At 53.6% G+C, this 14977-nt stretch overlaps 1 protein-coding gene across 2 annotated transcripts; it reads left to right on the forward strand.

Moving 5' to 3' along the window:
* Window positions 1-1126: 1126 nt before the first annotated feature.
* ZNF646 (zinc finger protein 646) lies at window positions 1127-13379 on the forward strand. Of its 2 annotated transcripts, none has more exons than XM_044422571.1 (3): window positions 1127-1370; window positions 1524-2404; window positions 8129-13379. In XM_044422571.1, the coding sequence occupies exon 3, from the start codon at window positions 8260-8262 to the stop codon at window positions 13300-13302; it is 5043 nt and encodes a 1680-aa protein (XP_044278506.1). In that variant the 5' UTR covers window positions 1127-1370; window positions 1524-2404; window positions 8129-8259; the 3' UTR covers window positions 13303-13379. The 2 variants fall into 2 exon arrangements, with proteins under 2 accessions (XP_044278506.1, XP_044278507.1); XM_044422572.1 differs by having other exon boundaries at window positions 1127-1351.
* Window positions 13380-14977: the final 1598 nt, after the last annotated feature.

Here is a 14977-nt window from a genome sequence, read left to right on the forward strand (position 1 = left end):
GCGCTTAGAGAACCCTTTGAGTAGCACTTTTTGAAAAAGCAACATCCAACAATTTTCAGCGTAAACTTGTTCTGGTTCCTGACTGCATCATACGGAAGATGGTTCCAGCTACACCGTGAGATTTGCGGCCATGTGATATGGACTTGGCTTGAGAGTATCGATTGACCTTTTTCTTTTGCCAATACCTCAAACCTCTTATACGGCTTTACACAATTCGTGTGCATGTTGCATTTTCACTACAACGAGTACTGGTAGATTTCCTGTGCATGGAGGGTATCTGGTAGGCGAGATTCCCCTGTCGAATTTCTGACTGGCATACAACCATTAAATTTATAATGGCTAATAGGGTGGGTTAGAAATCCAATAAATTTTTTAAAAAATATTGAGTTGTATATAATATTAGTGTTACTTGGAGTTGATCTTTTGGTATGAATGGGACTTACTTTAGTAGTGACAAATAACTTAAACTCCATAGATTTCAACAGGTTTGCTATCTAGTGGGATGAACATTGGTTAAAATCCAGTAGCAGGCAAAAATGTTGGCAAACCTAGAAACAGAAACGGCAGCTATTGCCTGGGCTTCCTGAAGATCTCTGAACCGAGATACAGAGGCAATGTAATCCCTCTTTCATTGGACGAGAGGCGCAGAGCTAAATAAGTGGTCCATGAAGAATTGCTGTGGGGAAGTATATTTCTGCAACACGCCGCAGAAGGCAGTCATAGAGACAAAAAAGAAAGTCACACGCCAATGAAATCTCTGACCGAAACCGCATGCTCCCATTGTCCATTATTCTCTACTCTATGGCAGACCCCCCGCCGTAGCAAGTCACTCCCTCCTATAAAAGATAGAAAACGGATGGAGGGAGCCACCCCTTCTACTGATAGCGCTTCCGGTCCGATGGAACTGCTCTTCCAAGTTAACCATCAATTACAAAACAAGAGGATTTTATTTCAAAGTAGTCGGAGACTAGAACGATGCCACTCTGAGCCTATGAAGAGGTACGGTTCTCTGGAACTCCATGTCAACTGTAAATCCGAGCAGCGTGTCACTCTCATCTTTTTCGAGAGGAATATCTCTACATGATGCCAAGTTTGAGGGGAACGCTTTGGACGTGGCACACCACTGGTCTCTCCAACCGTCCGACGACTGAAGAAACTTGCAGGAAGTGAAGCCTCATCTAGTTGGAGGGGGAAAGCTTTAAAGGGTGCACACTTCCTGTTTCCTAGCAACAAAAGGAAGTATTTGTTGTTGCCCTAGCCCCTGTGACTTCTTCAAATCCAAATCCTTGGATCTCAACGTAGAAGGTCTGGGGAGGAATCGACCCCTCCGTGAAAGATCCACCAGGGAGAAGTACGGGGCTCCTGAGGGGGTCAGTTTTCGCTCCTTGGGGTGCCCGTGGTGCCCCAAAAGGGGCTGGGCAGCAAGAGTTTCCTTCCCACGTTTTGTTTTCCCTCCTTGCCTTGACCAAATTCATCCTTTGCTCTTGGAGAAGAGGAGGATTGTGTGTGTGTGTGTTTTCCAGGAACCCGAGGCAGCGACGTGGGACCTGTCTTCTACCTCATGGCTGGATCTTGAGTGGACTTTGGAGTTCTTTTGCTCTTTCTCTACAACTGGAATCGCCCAGGAACTGGGACGGACGACTTGGTACCACAGATGTTAACTCAGAATCCTAATCTCGCGGTTTGCAACACTCTCCCTTTCATGAAATATGGTTGCTCATCACCGCCTCTCCCCACGACCTACTAGATCCAGGATCATTCTCTCTTTTCGATGCCTCAGCGGTCCTGGAGTACAGACTGTAGCTGATCACTACACATCCCTGGGCAGTTTGGGTGACGAATCTCCATAAAGTACAGCTTCTCTGCTGGAGGTTGAGGTTTGAACCCTTGTGAAAAGTTCTTTGATTTTGCTACCAAGGGACCTTCCATACTTGAAACTTTCAGAAGTTAGACTCTGAAATTGCTATGTGTATTTTTAAAGTTGGCATTGTGAAGTACTCCTGGAATCAAAGTGAGGCCCATTTTGAGGTCCAAATTCCAGGCTCTATACACTCAGGGTCCTTGTGTTCCTTTTAAAGTTCTTATTCTTTGACTGTTTCTTTCTTACCTCCTGAATGGAAGATGGGATTCTAAGGAATCTCCTGGGATCTGAAGATCTGTGCATTCCCTTTTTTCATGGAAAACACAGACTATATGTTTGATGACTTGAACTTTGCGAAACACACTCTTCCAGTTTAGAAACTCACTCCCCATCTTTGCTTCCCCATCATGTTTTTTAATAACACAAGTCAATATGCTTGCCTTCTGAAGTTTATTCCCTGTCTTTTTGGGAAGGAAACTTTTGCCGATTTCTCACATTAGAGAAGTTTTCTGTTCATCTGGGATGATCAGCTTGATTTGAGAGGTAAGAAAGTGATATCCTTTGCAACCATGCCCTATACCGTGACTTTTGTGCTAGCTAAACTTGTTTATACAGAAACCGAGTGTATCCCTTTGTGCAACCTGCAAAAAAGATGAAAGGTGTATTTCTAAGGCAGTTTTAGGGTAAAACATCTTCACATGGGGAAACAGAGACAAACTATTATTGTTGTAGAAAAAGCCCAACTCATTAGATCCATTATATTCCCAGTATTAAGGATAAAGTTCACAGGTTCTGTTTGTGCGAACATGTTACATTTCATTGTCTTCTGAGAAACACCAGACTCCTAGCCCCAGTTTGCATATTCCAAAATGGCTAAAGGGCCCTTCTCAAATGACAAAAATAGCTTTGGCTCTTTCCTGCTATTCTTTGCTGTTACTTGGGAAAGCCTTTTAAGGGCACAGTACTTTGTATATTTTGACAGAAAAAGTTCAATAGTTCCCGATATTCCCTAGCCAGCGCTGGTGCTTGGGGAACACTGGGAGTCGTAGGACTTTTTGTTTTGCTGCCTAAACATGCATAGGATTTTATCCTAACCAGTCTTCCTCAACTTGTAACAAGTTGTGTCCAATGACATCGCCTTCATCTCCACTCATTTGACCATGAAAAAGAACAATGGAAGTTGATGCTTTCCAGATTTGTTAGACGACAAGTCAGGGAAGGTGGCCCAAAATGTTGCTAAAAGAAACCTGTAATTGCATGCATGCACACCTTCCCTCCCAAAATCAGTTACCCCCTTGCACCCAGAGTTGGAGATCTGTTCTCAAATTCTTAGCCCAGCTTGGCTTTGTGGCACAAAACCCCACTTCCTGCCCAATCCAAAGTAACTTCCCAGAACTTTACACTTCCATATTTACATTCAGGTTAGGCAACATTAATTTCTTGTTGCATTTGTTCTCATGACGGCCCTGTGAGGTCAGTCATTCCATCGATGGGGAATAAGACAAACTAGCACTTTTATGTATTTATATATTTATTGTCCAGATTTTCACCCTATCTTTCCTAATTCATACCCTGTGAGACTAACCATATATAGACAATAAAAATATAAGAATGGCCTGGCTAGCTCAGAGCAAGGGCCACGTTGTTTAGCATTTTCATTCAAGTCTAACAAATGGTGTGAAGCCGAGGGCCTTTCCTTTCTTATTTGCCCACCACCTGGTATTCAAAGATATGTTACTTCTGCAGGTGGACACTCCTTTTAGCTGCCGTAGCTCACAGCTATGGATTGCCCTCTTGCTTATGAACATGGATACACGCAGTCCTTCCTTTTAACTTCCAGAATATCTAAGATTGTGCTTTGTAGTCATGAAGTGCATGTGATCCTCATGTATTAAAAACAGAAGAATACTGCCTCTGCAGCATCTTCTCAGCAGTGGCCAACCTGATGCTTCTAGGAAGCTCATAAGCAGGACAGAAAGGCAGGGGCTTCCTCTCTGCCCCCAGGCCCCTTCCCAGCCACCAGAGTTCAGTGGCATGCTGCCTCTCCATATGTGGCCTCCTTTGTTGGAATTAACATTAGGCTTCCAGAGGTGGCAGGTTGCTGAATTCTGCATGTGGCATTAATGCCTGTGAGTGGAAAACACCCTTGGCCTAGGCTCTCCAGATGCCTGTTCCAGGGAGTTGTAGGTGGAGAGGTCTGTTAGGAGGAGAGAGGTGGCCAGCGATCAAGCATCATTCACACGGGCCAGAAGCTGAAGCCTCCTCGGGGCAACACTGTCGTTTCATCCGTGGAAGCAAAAGGTAGCAGGGCAGCAAAAGACGCAGCACGGTGGCCATGCTGGGGAGGCTACAAACCTTGCGTTGCTGCCATAGGTGACCAAGGGTTCTAGGCAGGCTCCTGGGGGAGGGACTCTGCTTTTCCTCTGGTTTTTCACTGGGTGTCTGTGCTTTCTCTGTGAGGAGCATAGAAAGCAAGCAGACTAGCTGAGCAGGGGCAGCGCCCTTCCATCTCTTGACAGACTTGATAGAGTCTTGCCAAGAGGCAAGCAGGCATGCATTTCCATGCAGCCAAGGCAGGGGCCTTTCCTTTCTTTAGCAGCCCCCTAACCGCTTCATTTCAAAACAACATAAAAAAGCGGCCAGTGTTAGGCTAGTCCTTGTCTTATTTACAAGGCTGAGATACTATCTAACTTCCTTCCCTTGGAGAAAAGAAAGGCCGGAGCAGCAGCTTACAACGCACTAGCAGAACTGTGTGCTGATCAATGGGGTGCTAGCACTCATTCATGCCACCCTGTAAACCAATCCAAATCCGCACTAGTGGAGTGAGGCCAGTCAGCAGAGTTTGCAGGGCTTGTCCCTCTCCAGAAGCCCTGCTTTGGGCCAGTTTCCAGGGTTGTGCTTGTGTTTGTTTCCAGTGACACACGGTGCTCAGTGCTGGTGGACTGCCAGTCCCAGATACTAAGAAGGGCTGTCCCGTTGCTGGATAAGAAGGTTGCACAAATGAGGAACCTACACTCTTGTATTAATCCCTGCCATAGGCTTGGGTGTGTGTGTGTGTGTGTGTGTGTGCTCTCCATAGCTTTGGGCTAGTGGCAAAAATACACTGATGAACCGGTTGGCAGCATCCAATGTTTTGGGGGCAGAATTCTATTTGACAGGTTACCAGTGGGGCAGGCTTGCTCTAGGCAAGGACTGGAAGGCAGGAACTGAACAGCAGTCCTCCTCTTTTCTGGGTGGTCGCCGAGGGTTTCCACTCACGAATTTCTGCTTTGCTCTTGTGCTTTCGGCCGACCTCCCTCGTTCAGAGCCCAGCCCTTAACTGTCAGCTGGTGGGATGGGGTGGATGAGGGGAAGAAGACTGATGAAGCAAACTCCTGGCAGAAGCAGCCCCGGTTTCTGTCTGTCTTCTAGAGGCAACCACTGTGGATTTCTTCTCGGGGTCCAAAACCTGCTTCGCCATCCCTGGGGCTAATCCCCACAGTGTGAAAGCCCGGGTGGGTGTGACCAAGCTTCAGGACACCAGCTCCTCCCAAAATCTGGAAAGAGACTGATTCCAGGATGGAAAACGGATGATCTGAGTCAAAGTGCCGCTTGGTGTCCCCCGCTAGCCTGACCTGGCAGCAGTGGACATCAGCCACCCCCGAGATGTGCCGGCGGCTGGGCCCATGTGCCATGTTCATTTCCCACAATGTTCTTGAGTGACCTTACGTTGAGGCATCGGGGGAACTCAAAATGGCAGATAGAATTGGCCTCCTGGCCCTTCTTGGCGTTCCAGGCTGGGAGAGAAATGTTGAAAGGGTTGGCAAGTGTGCTGGGACATGGAGGTGCTTGGGTCACTGGGGCCCTTTCCCCCGGCCCTTTCCACCTTGCTGCCTTCAGTCTCTTGGGGGTTCAGGCTGGAGAAGGCTGCTGTGCGCCCCGCCACCTGTCATGTCAGGCCATTAGTGAACGCGGCAAGCCACCTTAGGCCGGGTCGGTTGGCCTAGCTCAGTACTGGCTACTCTGACTGTCAGCAGCTTTCCCAGGCCTCAGGCTAATGTCTTTCCTCAGCCGGTTCTTTATATAAAATAATAATGATGCGAAAGCACATGCAGACTGAGGCCGGGACTTGCTGCTATGTGCAAGCTGCGTGCTGTACCAGAGAGCTGTGCCCCCTCGGTATTAGCCAGTCTTTTTGGTGGGCCGTGCAAAGGGTGTGGGTCTGGATATTGGGCCACAGCAGCTGAGCATGCAGGGAGCGTGAGTTGTAAGTCTCAGGACCAAAGCTGGGAAGCATTTAGGGTGTAGAGTCATTGCAGGATCAGTTGTGGGCAGGCAGCTGAGCCAGAAAAGGCAAGTCACAGTGGTGCTGGGGTAAAGCTGCAGGCGTGTGCAAGAGCGAGGTGTCTAGCAGAAGGTGAGTCATCTGAGATACGGCGAAGTTGGACAGTGGTGCAAGGGAGGCCTGAGGTCTGTGTGTTTTCTCAGGCGGTTCCCAGAAGCAGCCACAGCCAGGCTAGGGCAGGGGGCTGCGATGAGAAACCTGCTTCGAAGGGTGGAGCCGCCTGGGCAAGGCAGGGCAGGGCAGGGACAGTGTTGTTGCCTCTTCTTCCCATTTGTGGCTTCGCTTCACTTGCAAAGTGCTTTCCAAAACAGCGGGTCATTCTGTAGCAAAAGCTCTTTATTCGCCAACACACTTCCAGCAAGTGCAACCAAAGAAACATGAGTCTATGAGCACGCACAGCGCAGTTCACTGAACCCATGTCGCAACAACTTCTGAGTATCCTTTCGAGCACCCCTAGTGCCTCTCCCTCTGGGATGTCCATTTTGGAGACAGGCAAGCCTTTTCTGTGTCCATTGCCCTTCTAGCTGCTTGGCCCATCTCTCCTGACATTGCATCATGGGGTCAAGAGTTGTGCCAGGCTTAGCTGGGTTTGGAAGTAGTTCTTTCACACCCCCTCCCTGCAGTTGTAAATCCTGACTAATCTCAAAGTCCATCTGAACACCTAGGTGGGGCCATTGAGCTAAGCCCCCCCACCCTGCACTTCAACTTCTGGGAATTCTGGTTCCCAGGACCCTCCGTCATGTGATGAGTCTGTCTCTGCCTGACCTTGGAACACATGCCAAGAATAACTGCCCCTTTCTTTCCCGACACTAAGCAGGAAAGAACCTATAGCTCACGGTGCATGTCTACTCAAAAGTAAGATCTGTTAAGTTCAGTGGGGCTTCTCCCAGTGAGGGTGAATAGTGGGGCGGGCAGCTTGTGGTCTGAGGGTCTTGTCCTAGTTTGATGCAGGTGAGGCATGCCCAGAGGGAGAGAAGGGCTGGAGCAGAGGGAAACTGAGGCAGGTGGGGTAAGAGAAGGAGTGGCAGGAGGAATCCTCTGCAGGCAGTCAGTTCACATCTCAGGTAATAACAACCCTTCTCTCCCCTACAGACAGTTGAGCAAGGAGTAAGAGGAATGGATAAAAAGAAGGTGGCAGAAAGAGAGCAAAATGGGTTGCCATGGCCACTTTCCGTTCTTCCCTTGATCTTCCCTGGTCTGCACCCCTTCTGTGTTTCTACAGATGATCAAGGGACTAGAAACAAAGCCACCTGAGGAGGAACTGAAAGAACTGGGCATGTTTAGCCTTGGAAAGAGAAGACTGGGGGTAGGGGGAGATAGGATAGCACCCTTCAAGTATTTAAATGGTTGTCCCAAAAAGAAGGACCAAGATCTCTTCTTGATCATCCCAGAGTACAGGACATGGAATAACAGGCCCAAGTTACAGGAAGCCAGGTTCTGGCTAGAAATCAGGAAAAAAATTCTGACTGTTACAGTGGAACCAATTCCTTAAGGAGGTTGTGGGCTCTCCCACACCAGAGGCATTCAAGATACAACTGGACAGCCATCTGTCAGGGATACTTTAACTTGGAGTCCTGCTCTGAGGAGGGGTTGGACACAGGAAGTTGATGGCCCTCTGGCCCCTTCCAACTGTACTGTTCCGTGATTCACAACAGATTGCCTTCAAGGGAGTGTGCTCCTCAATATACTTTTGGTATATTGAATTTCAACTACATGCCAATATTTCTCTACTCCAGAGTCTGATTTGCATTCCTGTATTTTCCTATAGCATAACAGTGCTTGCTGTTACACAAAATCCAAGCCAAGCCCCAGAATGCAGTGTGGCACAGAGCTGAAAAAAACTTAAGTTCCCTACAGTGGGAATTCCCACATTGTCCAGATGCGTGTCCGTTCCCCCATTTCTAGCTTCTGATAATCAGGTTTTCTCATCCTCTTCTCTGTAGGTCTTGGTCTTAGCGCACGCGGGAAAGAGAAAGACGACCTCGAGGCCACGAGGGACTGCATCGTGCCCCAGAATGCCCACAGTTTCCTCTTCCACGAGCGTGCGAAGTAGAGGGGGCATCTGATGTGAGAGATGGCTGAGGGGGATGCAGCCCTGACCCACGAGCAACCCCCCGGGCAGGAGGAGCGGCCGTACAAGTGCAAGCAGTGCCCGCGCAGCTACCGCCACGCCGGCAGCCTGGTGAACCACCGGCGCACCCACGAGGTGGGGCTCTTCCGCTGCCTGCTGTGCCACAAGGACTTCTCCAACCCCATGGCACTCAAGAGCCACCTCCGCACCCACACAGAGGAGAGGCGCTACAAGTGCCAAAGCTGCGGCCGCGGCTTCCGGAGCTTTTCTCAGCTGACGAGCCACCGCTGTGCGGCTTCTGCCACCCGGGACCAGGAAGAGGAAGAGGGGAGCAACGGCGGGAGCTGCACCTTCCCCAGGGGCCAGGACACCTCGTCTTCCGATGCGGACACCTACACGGGCATGGAAGGCAGCAGCGGGAGCCTGCTGAGCAACCTGGAGAAGTACATTGCCGAATCGGTGGTGCCCGCTGACTTTTCTCAGCTGGAGTTTCCAGTCAAGATGGAGACGGAGGGCAAGGTGCCCCTCCCCATGTGCCAGGGGGAGGAGGAGGAAGAGGAAGAGACGGGGCTCAGGACAGGTGGCGCAATGAGTGAGGATGAGCGGCGCTACAAATGCAACCAGTGCGACAAGGCCTACAAACACGCCGGCAGCCTGACCAATCATAAGCAGAGCCACACGCTGGGCGTCTACCAGTGCGCCATGTGCTACAAGGAGTTCTCCAACCTCATGGCACTCAAGAGCCACACGCGCCTCCACTCCGAGTACCGGCCCTACAAGTGCCGCTTTTGCCACAAAGCCTTCCGGCTGCCCTCCGAGCTGCTGAGCCACCAGAGGGCCCACAGCCCAGATGAGGGCAAGGCTGTGGGCCGGCCGGCCTGGGAGGGCTTGGAGCACGGCATCTGGGAGGAGGACTCCATCGAGACCTTGGCCAAGCTGGACATCTATCACCCTCCGCCCAGGGGCGCGAACTTTGGAGACGGTGCCCCTTGCAGCCTGAAAGACGCCTGCAAGGTGGGAGGGGGCGAACGCTGCAACCCGGACGGGGAGCTGTGTGTCCGCTGTGGGGGGACCTTTGCCGACGAGGAGGAGCTGAAGGGACACAGTTGCCTCTATCCAGAGGTGGCAGAGGAGGAGGAGGAGGAGGGCAGCACCCCCTCCAAGCCAGCACCTGGGGCCAATGGGACTTGGGAAGCAAGCCTGAAAGGCGAGGAGGGCTATACCATGTCGGAGGAGCGGCCCTTCCGCTGCGGGGACTGCGGGCGGACATACCGCCATGCAGGGAGCCTCATTAACCACAAAAAGAGCCACCAGATTGGGGTGTACAGCTGCACCGTGTGCTCGAAGCAGCTGTACAACTTGGCCGCCCTGAAGAACCACCTGCGGGTGCATCTCAAGTCCAAGCTGAGCACTTCGTCCTCTCCCGAGGAGGCTCCGCAGCATCCGTCTGCCGCCACGGACAGCCCTGGGGAATCTGCTGACAGCCAGGTGCAGCCCCCACACGTCTGGAAGGCCGCCTCCTGTCCCAAGGAGGAGGAAGAAAGAGGGGCAGAGGAGGAGGAGCGTCCCTACCGGTGTGGGGACTGTGGGCGGAGTTACCGGCACCGCGGCAGTCTGGTGAACCACCGCCATACACACCAGACGGGGATCTTCCAGTGCTCCATCTGTCCCAAGCAGTACTCCAACCTGATGGCACTCCGGAATCATGTCCGCGTGCATCTGCGAGCGGCGCGCATGCGCGGCCGGGAGCAGGGGGGTGGCCTGACCTGCAGCAGCTGTGGGGAGAGCTTTGAGGAGGAGGCCGAGTTCCAGCTCCATCAGCTGCGTCACTTGCCCTGCACGGAGGACATCGAGGCAGCGGCCGTCCCGAGACTGGGTGTCTTTCACCCACAGGAGGCGGACCTTCTCCAAGCCATCAAGCAAGACGTTGAAGCCCTGGAGAACGGTGCAACTGTGGCTGAGGATGTCCTTCCCACCTCTGAGACGGCGCACGTCTGCCCGCCGTGCGGGATGACCTTTCCCAGCGTGGCAGACCTGCAGAGTCACGCCGTGCAGCACAGCAGCGATGGGGACTGGCCGGAAGGCCTGGCCGTGCGGGCCGAGTCGCCTGGGTCTCCCCAGCGCCTCTACGGCTGTGACCAGTGTGGCAAAGCATACCGGCACTCAGGGAGCCTCATCAACCACAAGCAGACGCACCAGACAGGCGACTTCAGCTGCTCGCTCTGCAGCAAGCACTTCCAGAACGTTGCCTCCCTCAAGAGCCACTTGCGCAGTCATCAGAGGCCCAGAAGAGGACCGTCTGGGACAGCCGTGACCACAACCGAGGACGAGGATGGCGAAGTGGAAGAGGGCTCTGCCGTGCCCAGGACCCTGCCCTCGGGGGAGGAGTTCAAGGGCAGCTATGACATTTTGGAGGAAGGTGCTCTCACCAATGGCTGGGAGTCGCAGACACGGGCTCCCTCGCCGTTGCTGGGGGAGCCAGAAGGGCTTCCCTATCTTTCTGAGCAGGGTGGGCTGGGCTTTGACCAGGCCAGCAGCTTGATGAGCCACAAGCAGACCCAGCAGCTGGGCATCTACCAGTGCTCCCTCTGCCCCAAAGAATATTCCAGTCTTCTGGCTCTGAAAAATCACTTCCATGGACACGCCAAGGCCACATCGTCCAGCCAGGGCAGCCCTGGCCGGGACAGCGGTGCTGAGGAGCAGCCCTTTCTCTGCAGCCTCTGTGGCATGATCTTCCCGAGCGAGGAGGGCCTCCAGCACCACAGCCTGCTGCACGAGGAGGGAGAAAGCCAGGGGGAGGGCTTGGATGCGGTGCTCAAGCGGGAGGCTGAGGTGCAGGTGGATGGAGCAGGAGATCGAGAAGAGGAGCAGCTTCTGTCCCACATCTGTGGCTATTGTGGGCAAACATTTGATGACATGGCCAGCTTGGAAGAGCATAGCGACGGGCACCTGGAGGAGAAGGCCGCAGCCTTGGCTGACACATCCATCCAGCTCCGACGAGCACCTCGCCTGGAGGAGGACCCGCTCCGACGAGCGCCTCGCCTGGAGGAGGACCAGCTACCTCCAGCTCCATGCATAAAGGAAGAACAGCCCCTCTCACACCCGCTGGAAGTGTCAGCCACAACGTGTGACTTCCTGGACAACCGACCGTATGCTTGCGGTCAGTGTGGCAAGACCTACCGGCACGGTGGCAGCTTGGTCAATCACAAGAAGATCCATCAGATCGGCAATTACCAGTGCGGGGTCTGCTGCCGGCAGTATCCCAATATGTCTGCCTATCGGAACCACCTGCGGAACCATCCGAGGTGTAAGCTGAATGGCAGTGTGCCGGAGGTACGGCAGCCAGCACCCGCAGAAGGAGGAGCGGGGGAGCCTTCCTCTGCTTGTGAGATGCCCAGGGAGGAGCCTGTTGCCGATGAGGTTCTGGCAGCCCAGACCGGGGCAGATCCTCCACATGCTTCCTCCCTCATGTCTCCCTCTGGAGAGGAAAGATCGGGACAAGGCAGAGAGCAGAATGCTAACCAGCCGGAGAACAAAAAGGCCCGGGTGTTTGACATCTGTGGGGTGATGTATGAAGCGAAAGCAGCATCAGAGGCACTTCAACCGCTACAGTTTTCCAAAGAGCAGAAGAAGGTTGGGAGAGACGAGGAAGAAGCAGACCAGGAGGGGGGGGACGGCCCCAGCGCTGAGGAGGAAGGCTCCCCGTCTGAGCGCCCCTTCCAGTGCGACGTCTGCGGGCGCAACTACAAGCACGCTGGCAGCCTGATCAACCACAAGCAGACACACAAGACGGGTCTCTTCCACTGCGGCATTTGCCACAAGCAGTTCTACAACCTCATGGCACTCAAGAACCACAACCGCACCCACTTTGAAACCAAGCGCTACAGGTGCCCGGAGTGCCCCAAGGCCTTCCGGCTGCAGAAGCAACTGGCGAGCCACCAGCGCGTGCACCGCGACCGGAAGCGGGAGCCTTCCTCCCACTCATCCAGGAGATTCGCTCAGGCCAAGCGGGCAGCCAAGGCAGAGACACTGAGCCGCCCTCCTGGCGCTGCGAAGCAAGCCCTGGAGCCGGAAGAGCGCCCCTACCGGTGTGGGGAGTGTGGGCGCACCTACCGCCACGCGGGCAGCCTCCTCAACCACCAGAAGAGCCACAAGGTCGGACACTTTGCCTGCGCCCTCTGCACCAAGGCCTACCCCAACCTCATGTCCCTCAAGAACCACCAGCGCATCCACTATGAAGTGAAGCGCCACCGGTGTCCGGACTGCGGGAAGGCCTTCAAGTGGCAACGGCAGCTGCTCAGGCACCAGCGCCGGCCCCACCCCTGCAGCCAGAGCACCCCGGGGCCGGGATCCGCACGGGACAGAGTGGCTCCCCAAAAGGCGGCGCAGGCGGGCAGCTCGGCAGAGGCCCGGGCTGGCCCTTTCCAGTGCCCGCTGTGCCCCAAGCGGTTCCCCAGCCAGGCGGCCCTGAGGAACCACAGCCGCGTCCACAGCAAGAAGCGCTTCGAGTGCTCGGAGTGTGGCAAGGCTTACCGGGCCTCCCGGGACCTGATGCGCCACCTCGGGAGGCATCACGCCAAGGCTACAGGGGAGGCAGCTGAGGAAGGCAGTGCCTCCCCGAGCTCTGTGGCGGCCAGCAAGAAACTGGAGGAGCGGCCTTACAAGTGCAGCAGCTGCGAGCGGACGTACCGCCACGCCGGCAGCCTCCTCAACCACAGGAAGGCCCACAAGACCGGCCTCTACCGCTGCAGCGCGTGCCAGAAGGAGTTCTACAACCTTCTGGCCCTCAAGAACCACCTCCACACCCACACGGACCGGAAACGCCACCGGTGCCCCCACTGCGGCAAGGCCTTCCGGACTGCCCGGCGCCTGGCCGCCCACGCCAGGGCCCACGGCGGGGCGAAGGAGGAAGGGACCTTCTTGTGCGGCGTCTGCTCAAAGGAGTTCTTCCACCCACTCAGCTTCCAGCAGCACCAGCTGTCGCACACCGCGGACGATGCGCATCCTGTCGCCGGGGATGATGGTGCCACGGGAGAGGCGAGCTGAGGGTTCTGTGCACGTGCGTGAAGAGCGTGCCGAGGATTGAATGGCAGGGAGGTTGTGCTGCAGGGAAATCTGGGAGTCTGGGGGTGGCGTGGGGGAGGGGTGGCGGGGAGCCATCTCCACGGGAACAATAGTCCATGCATTAAAAAAGGAAGAGGGAAATGGTATGCAGGGGCTTGTATGGGGCAAAGAGGCACACCTGTGGGGAAGTGGTCTGCATGGGTCCCCATTATCTGCAGAACATCTGACCAGGGAACTTTGGGGGTCTGACTCCCTTCCTCAAGGGAATGTTGCATTGATCACTCCAACTGTACCTTCTTGGTGTCCCTTGAAAATGTCCCTCTGCAGCAACATGTATCTTTTTTAGCCTTGGAACATATTTGGAGAACAGAATTTTAACACCTCTGAACCTTGGAGCATGTGCTTAACCCCTCTACTGATTTGAGTTTTTGAACTTTTTAAAATACTTTTAAATCTGTTTGGCAAGTCACATGAGTAGCAAGTCCATGTTTAATATGGTATTTAAATTACTGTTTTTTTAAAAAAAAACATGCGAGTATTGTCTTAACAGAAAAACAGACAAGCTGGGGTAGGAGGAACTCAGTTAGCTGTTAAACAAAGATACCAACTCTTGGCATGGAGTAATCCTTGTTGTTTCTACCTCCTTATCTAGAAAATTTTACTTGTTTCCTTTACATGAAAGGCAGTTTTTAAAGTTGTCCCCAGTTCATCCATTTTGATGTCCTTCAAAACCTGGTTCTGAAAAAAATTAGCCAAAAGATGGTGCTGTTAGTTAGAAGTGATTCCTGGGGGCCACTGAATGAAGACATTGCGTTATGCAAGAAATGGATTTGTCCCAGCGAAATTGGGGCACAGTCCACCAGGCAGCTCTCTTGCACTAGTCCAAGTGAAACAAGTGGGGACTGCGCTAGAGCAAAGTCAGTGAGAAATGTCACCTTCTGAAACTAATTGGACAGATTTCCTGCAGCCTCGTTCTCGTGGAAAGTCATAACGGGTTTGCAGATGCAGCTGTGCGGGGACTGTCTTCTGCAGCAGTCTTTCCCAACCTGGCCTCCCCAGCAGCTCCCATTGCCCCGGCTCCCATGGCCCCAGCCCTGTGGTGGTCAGGGTGATGGAGGTTGTAATTCAGCAGGTCTGGGGGTGCCGTACGGAGGAAAGCCTCACTGTGCCCATCCTTGTGCCACAGGAATCTCCGAAGGCGTGTGGATACAGGCAGGCATCCACCTGTGTAGCTCTAAGGCCTGTCTGCTTCACAGGAAGGGAGGGAAGGCATCCAGAGCAGGCATGAAAAGGGACGTCCATTCTGAGATGTCGTGTAAGCCGTTTTTGGCCTCTCTCTGAAAGAACTGAATTGGGCCAAGCGGGAGTGCTAACCTGCAGCTTCTTTGGCTTTTAGCATTCATACCAGCAGGTTTGGGCAGAAGGGGGGTTCGCAGTCGGGGAGGAGAGAGCAGTCACCCTTCCCTTCCATTTATCCCTGAATGAGGAATGCAAAGGCATATGAAACACCCATCTAAATCAGCCCTTGGGGACCCCAGGGAAGAGGAGTATCACGCCCAATGTGTTGAGCAGTTGGTTCTCTCCCTCTGCTCCGCACCTCATTCTCTCTGCACCAGCAGAAGGATTGCGTGACACTGAGGAGATGGCTGGAGGGGCT

Source organism: Varanus komodoensis, unplaced genomic scaffold (assembly GCF_004798865.1).
Source record: "Varanus komodoensis strain SLA01 unplaced genomic scaffold, ASM479886v1 scaffold130, whole genome shotgun sequence".
Lineage (NCBI taxonomy): Eukaryota > Metazoa > Chordata > Lepidosauria > Squamata > Varanidae > Varanus > Varanus komodoensis.

What these genes read in the sequence shown, in the direction of transcription:
- ZNF646 (XM_044422571.1), top strand. Translation starts at nt 8,260, where the DNA reads ATGGCTGAGGGGGATGCAGCCCTGACCCACGAGCAACCCCCCGGGCAG.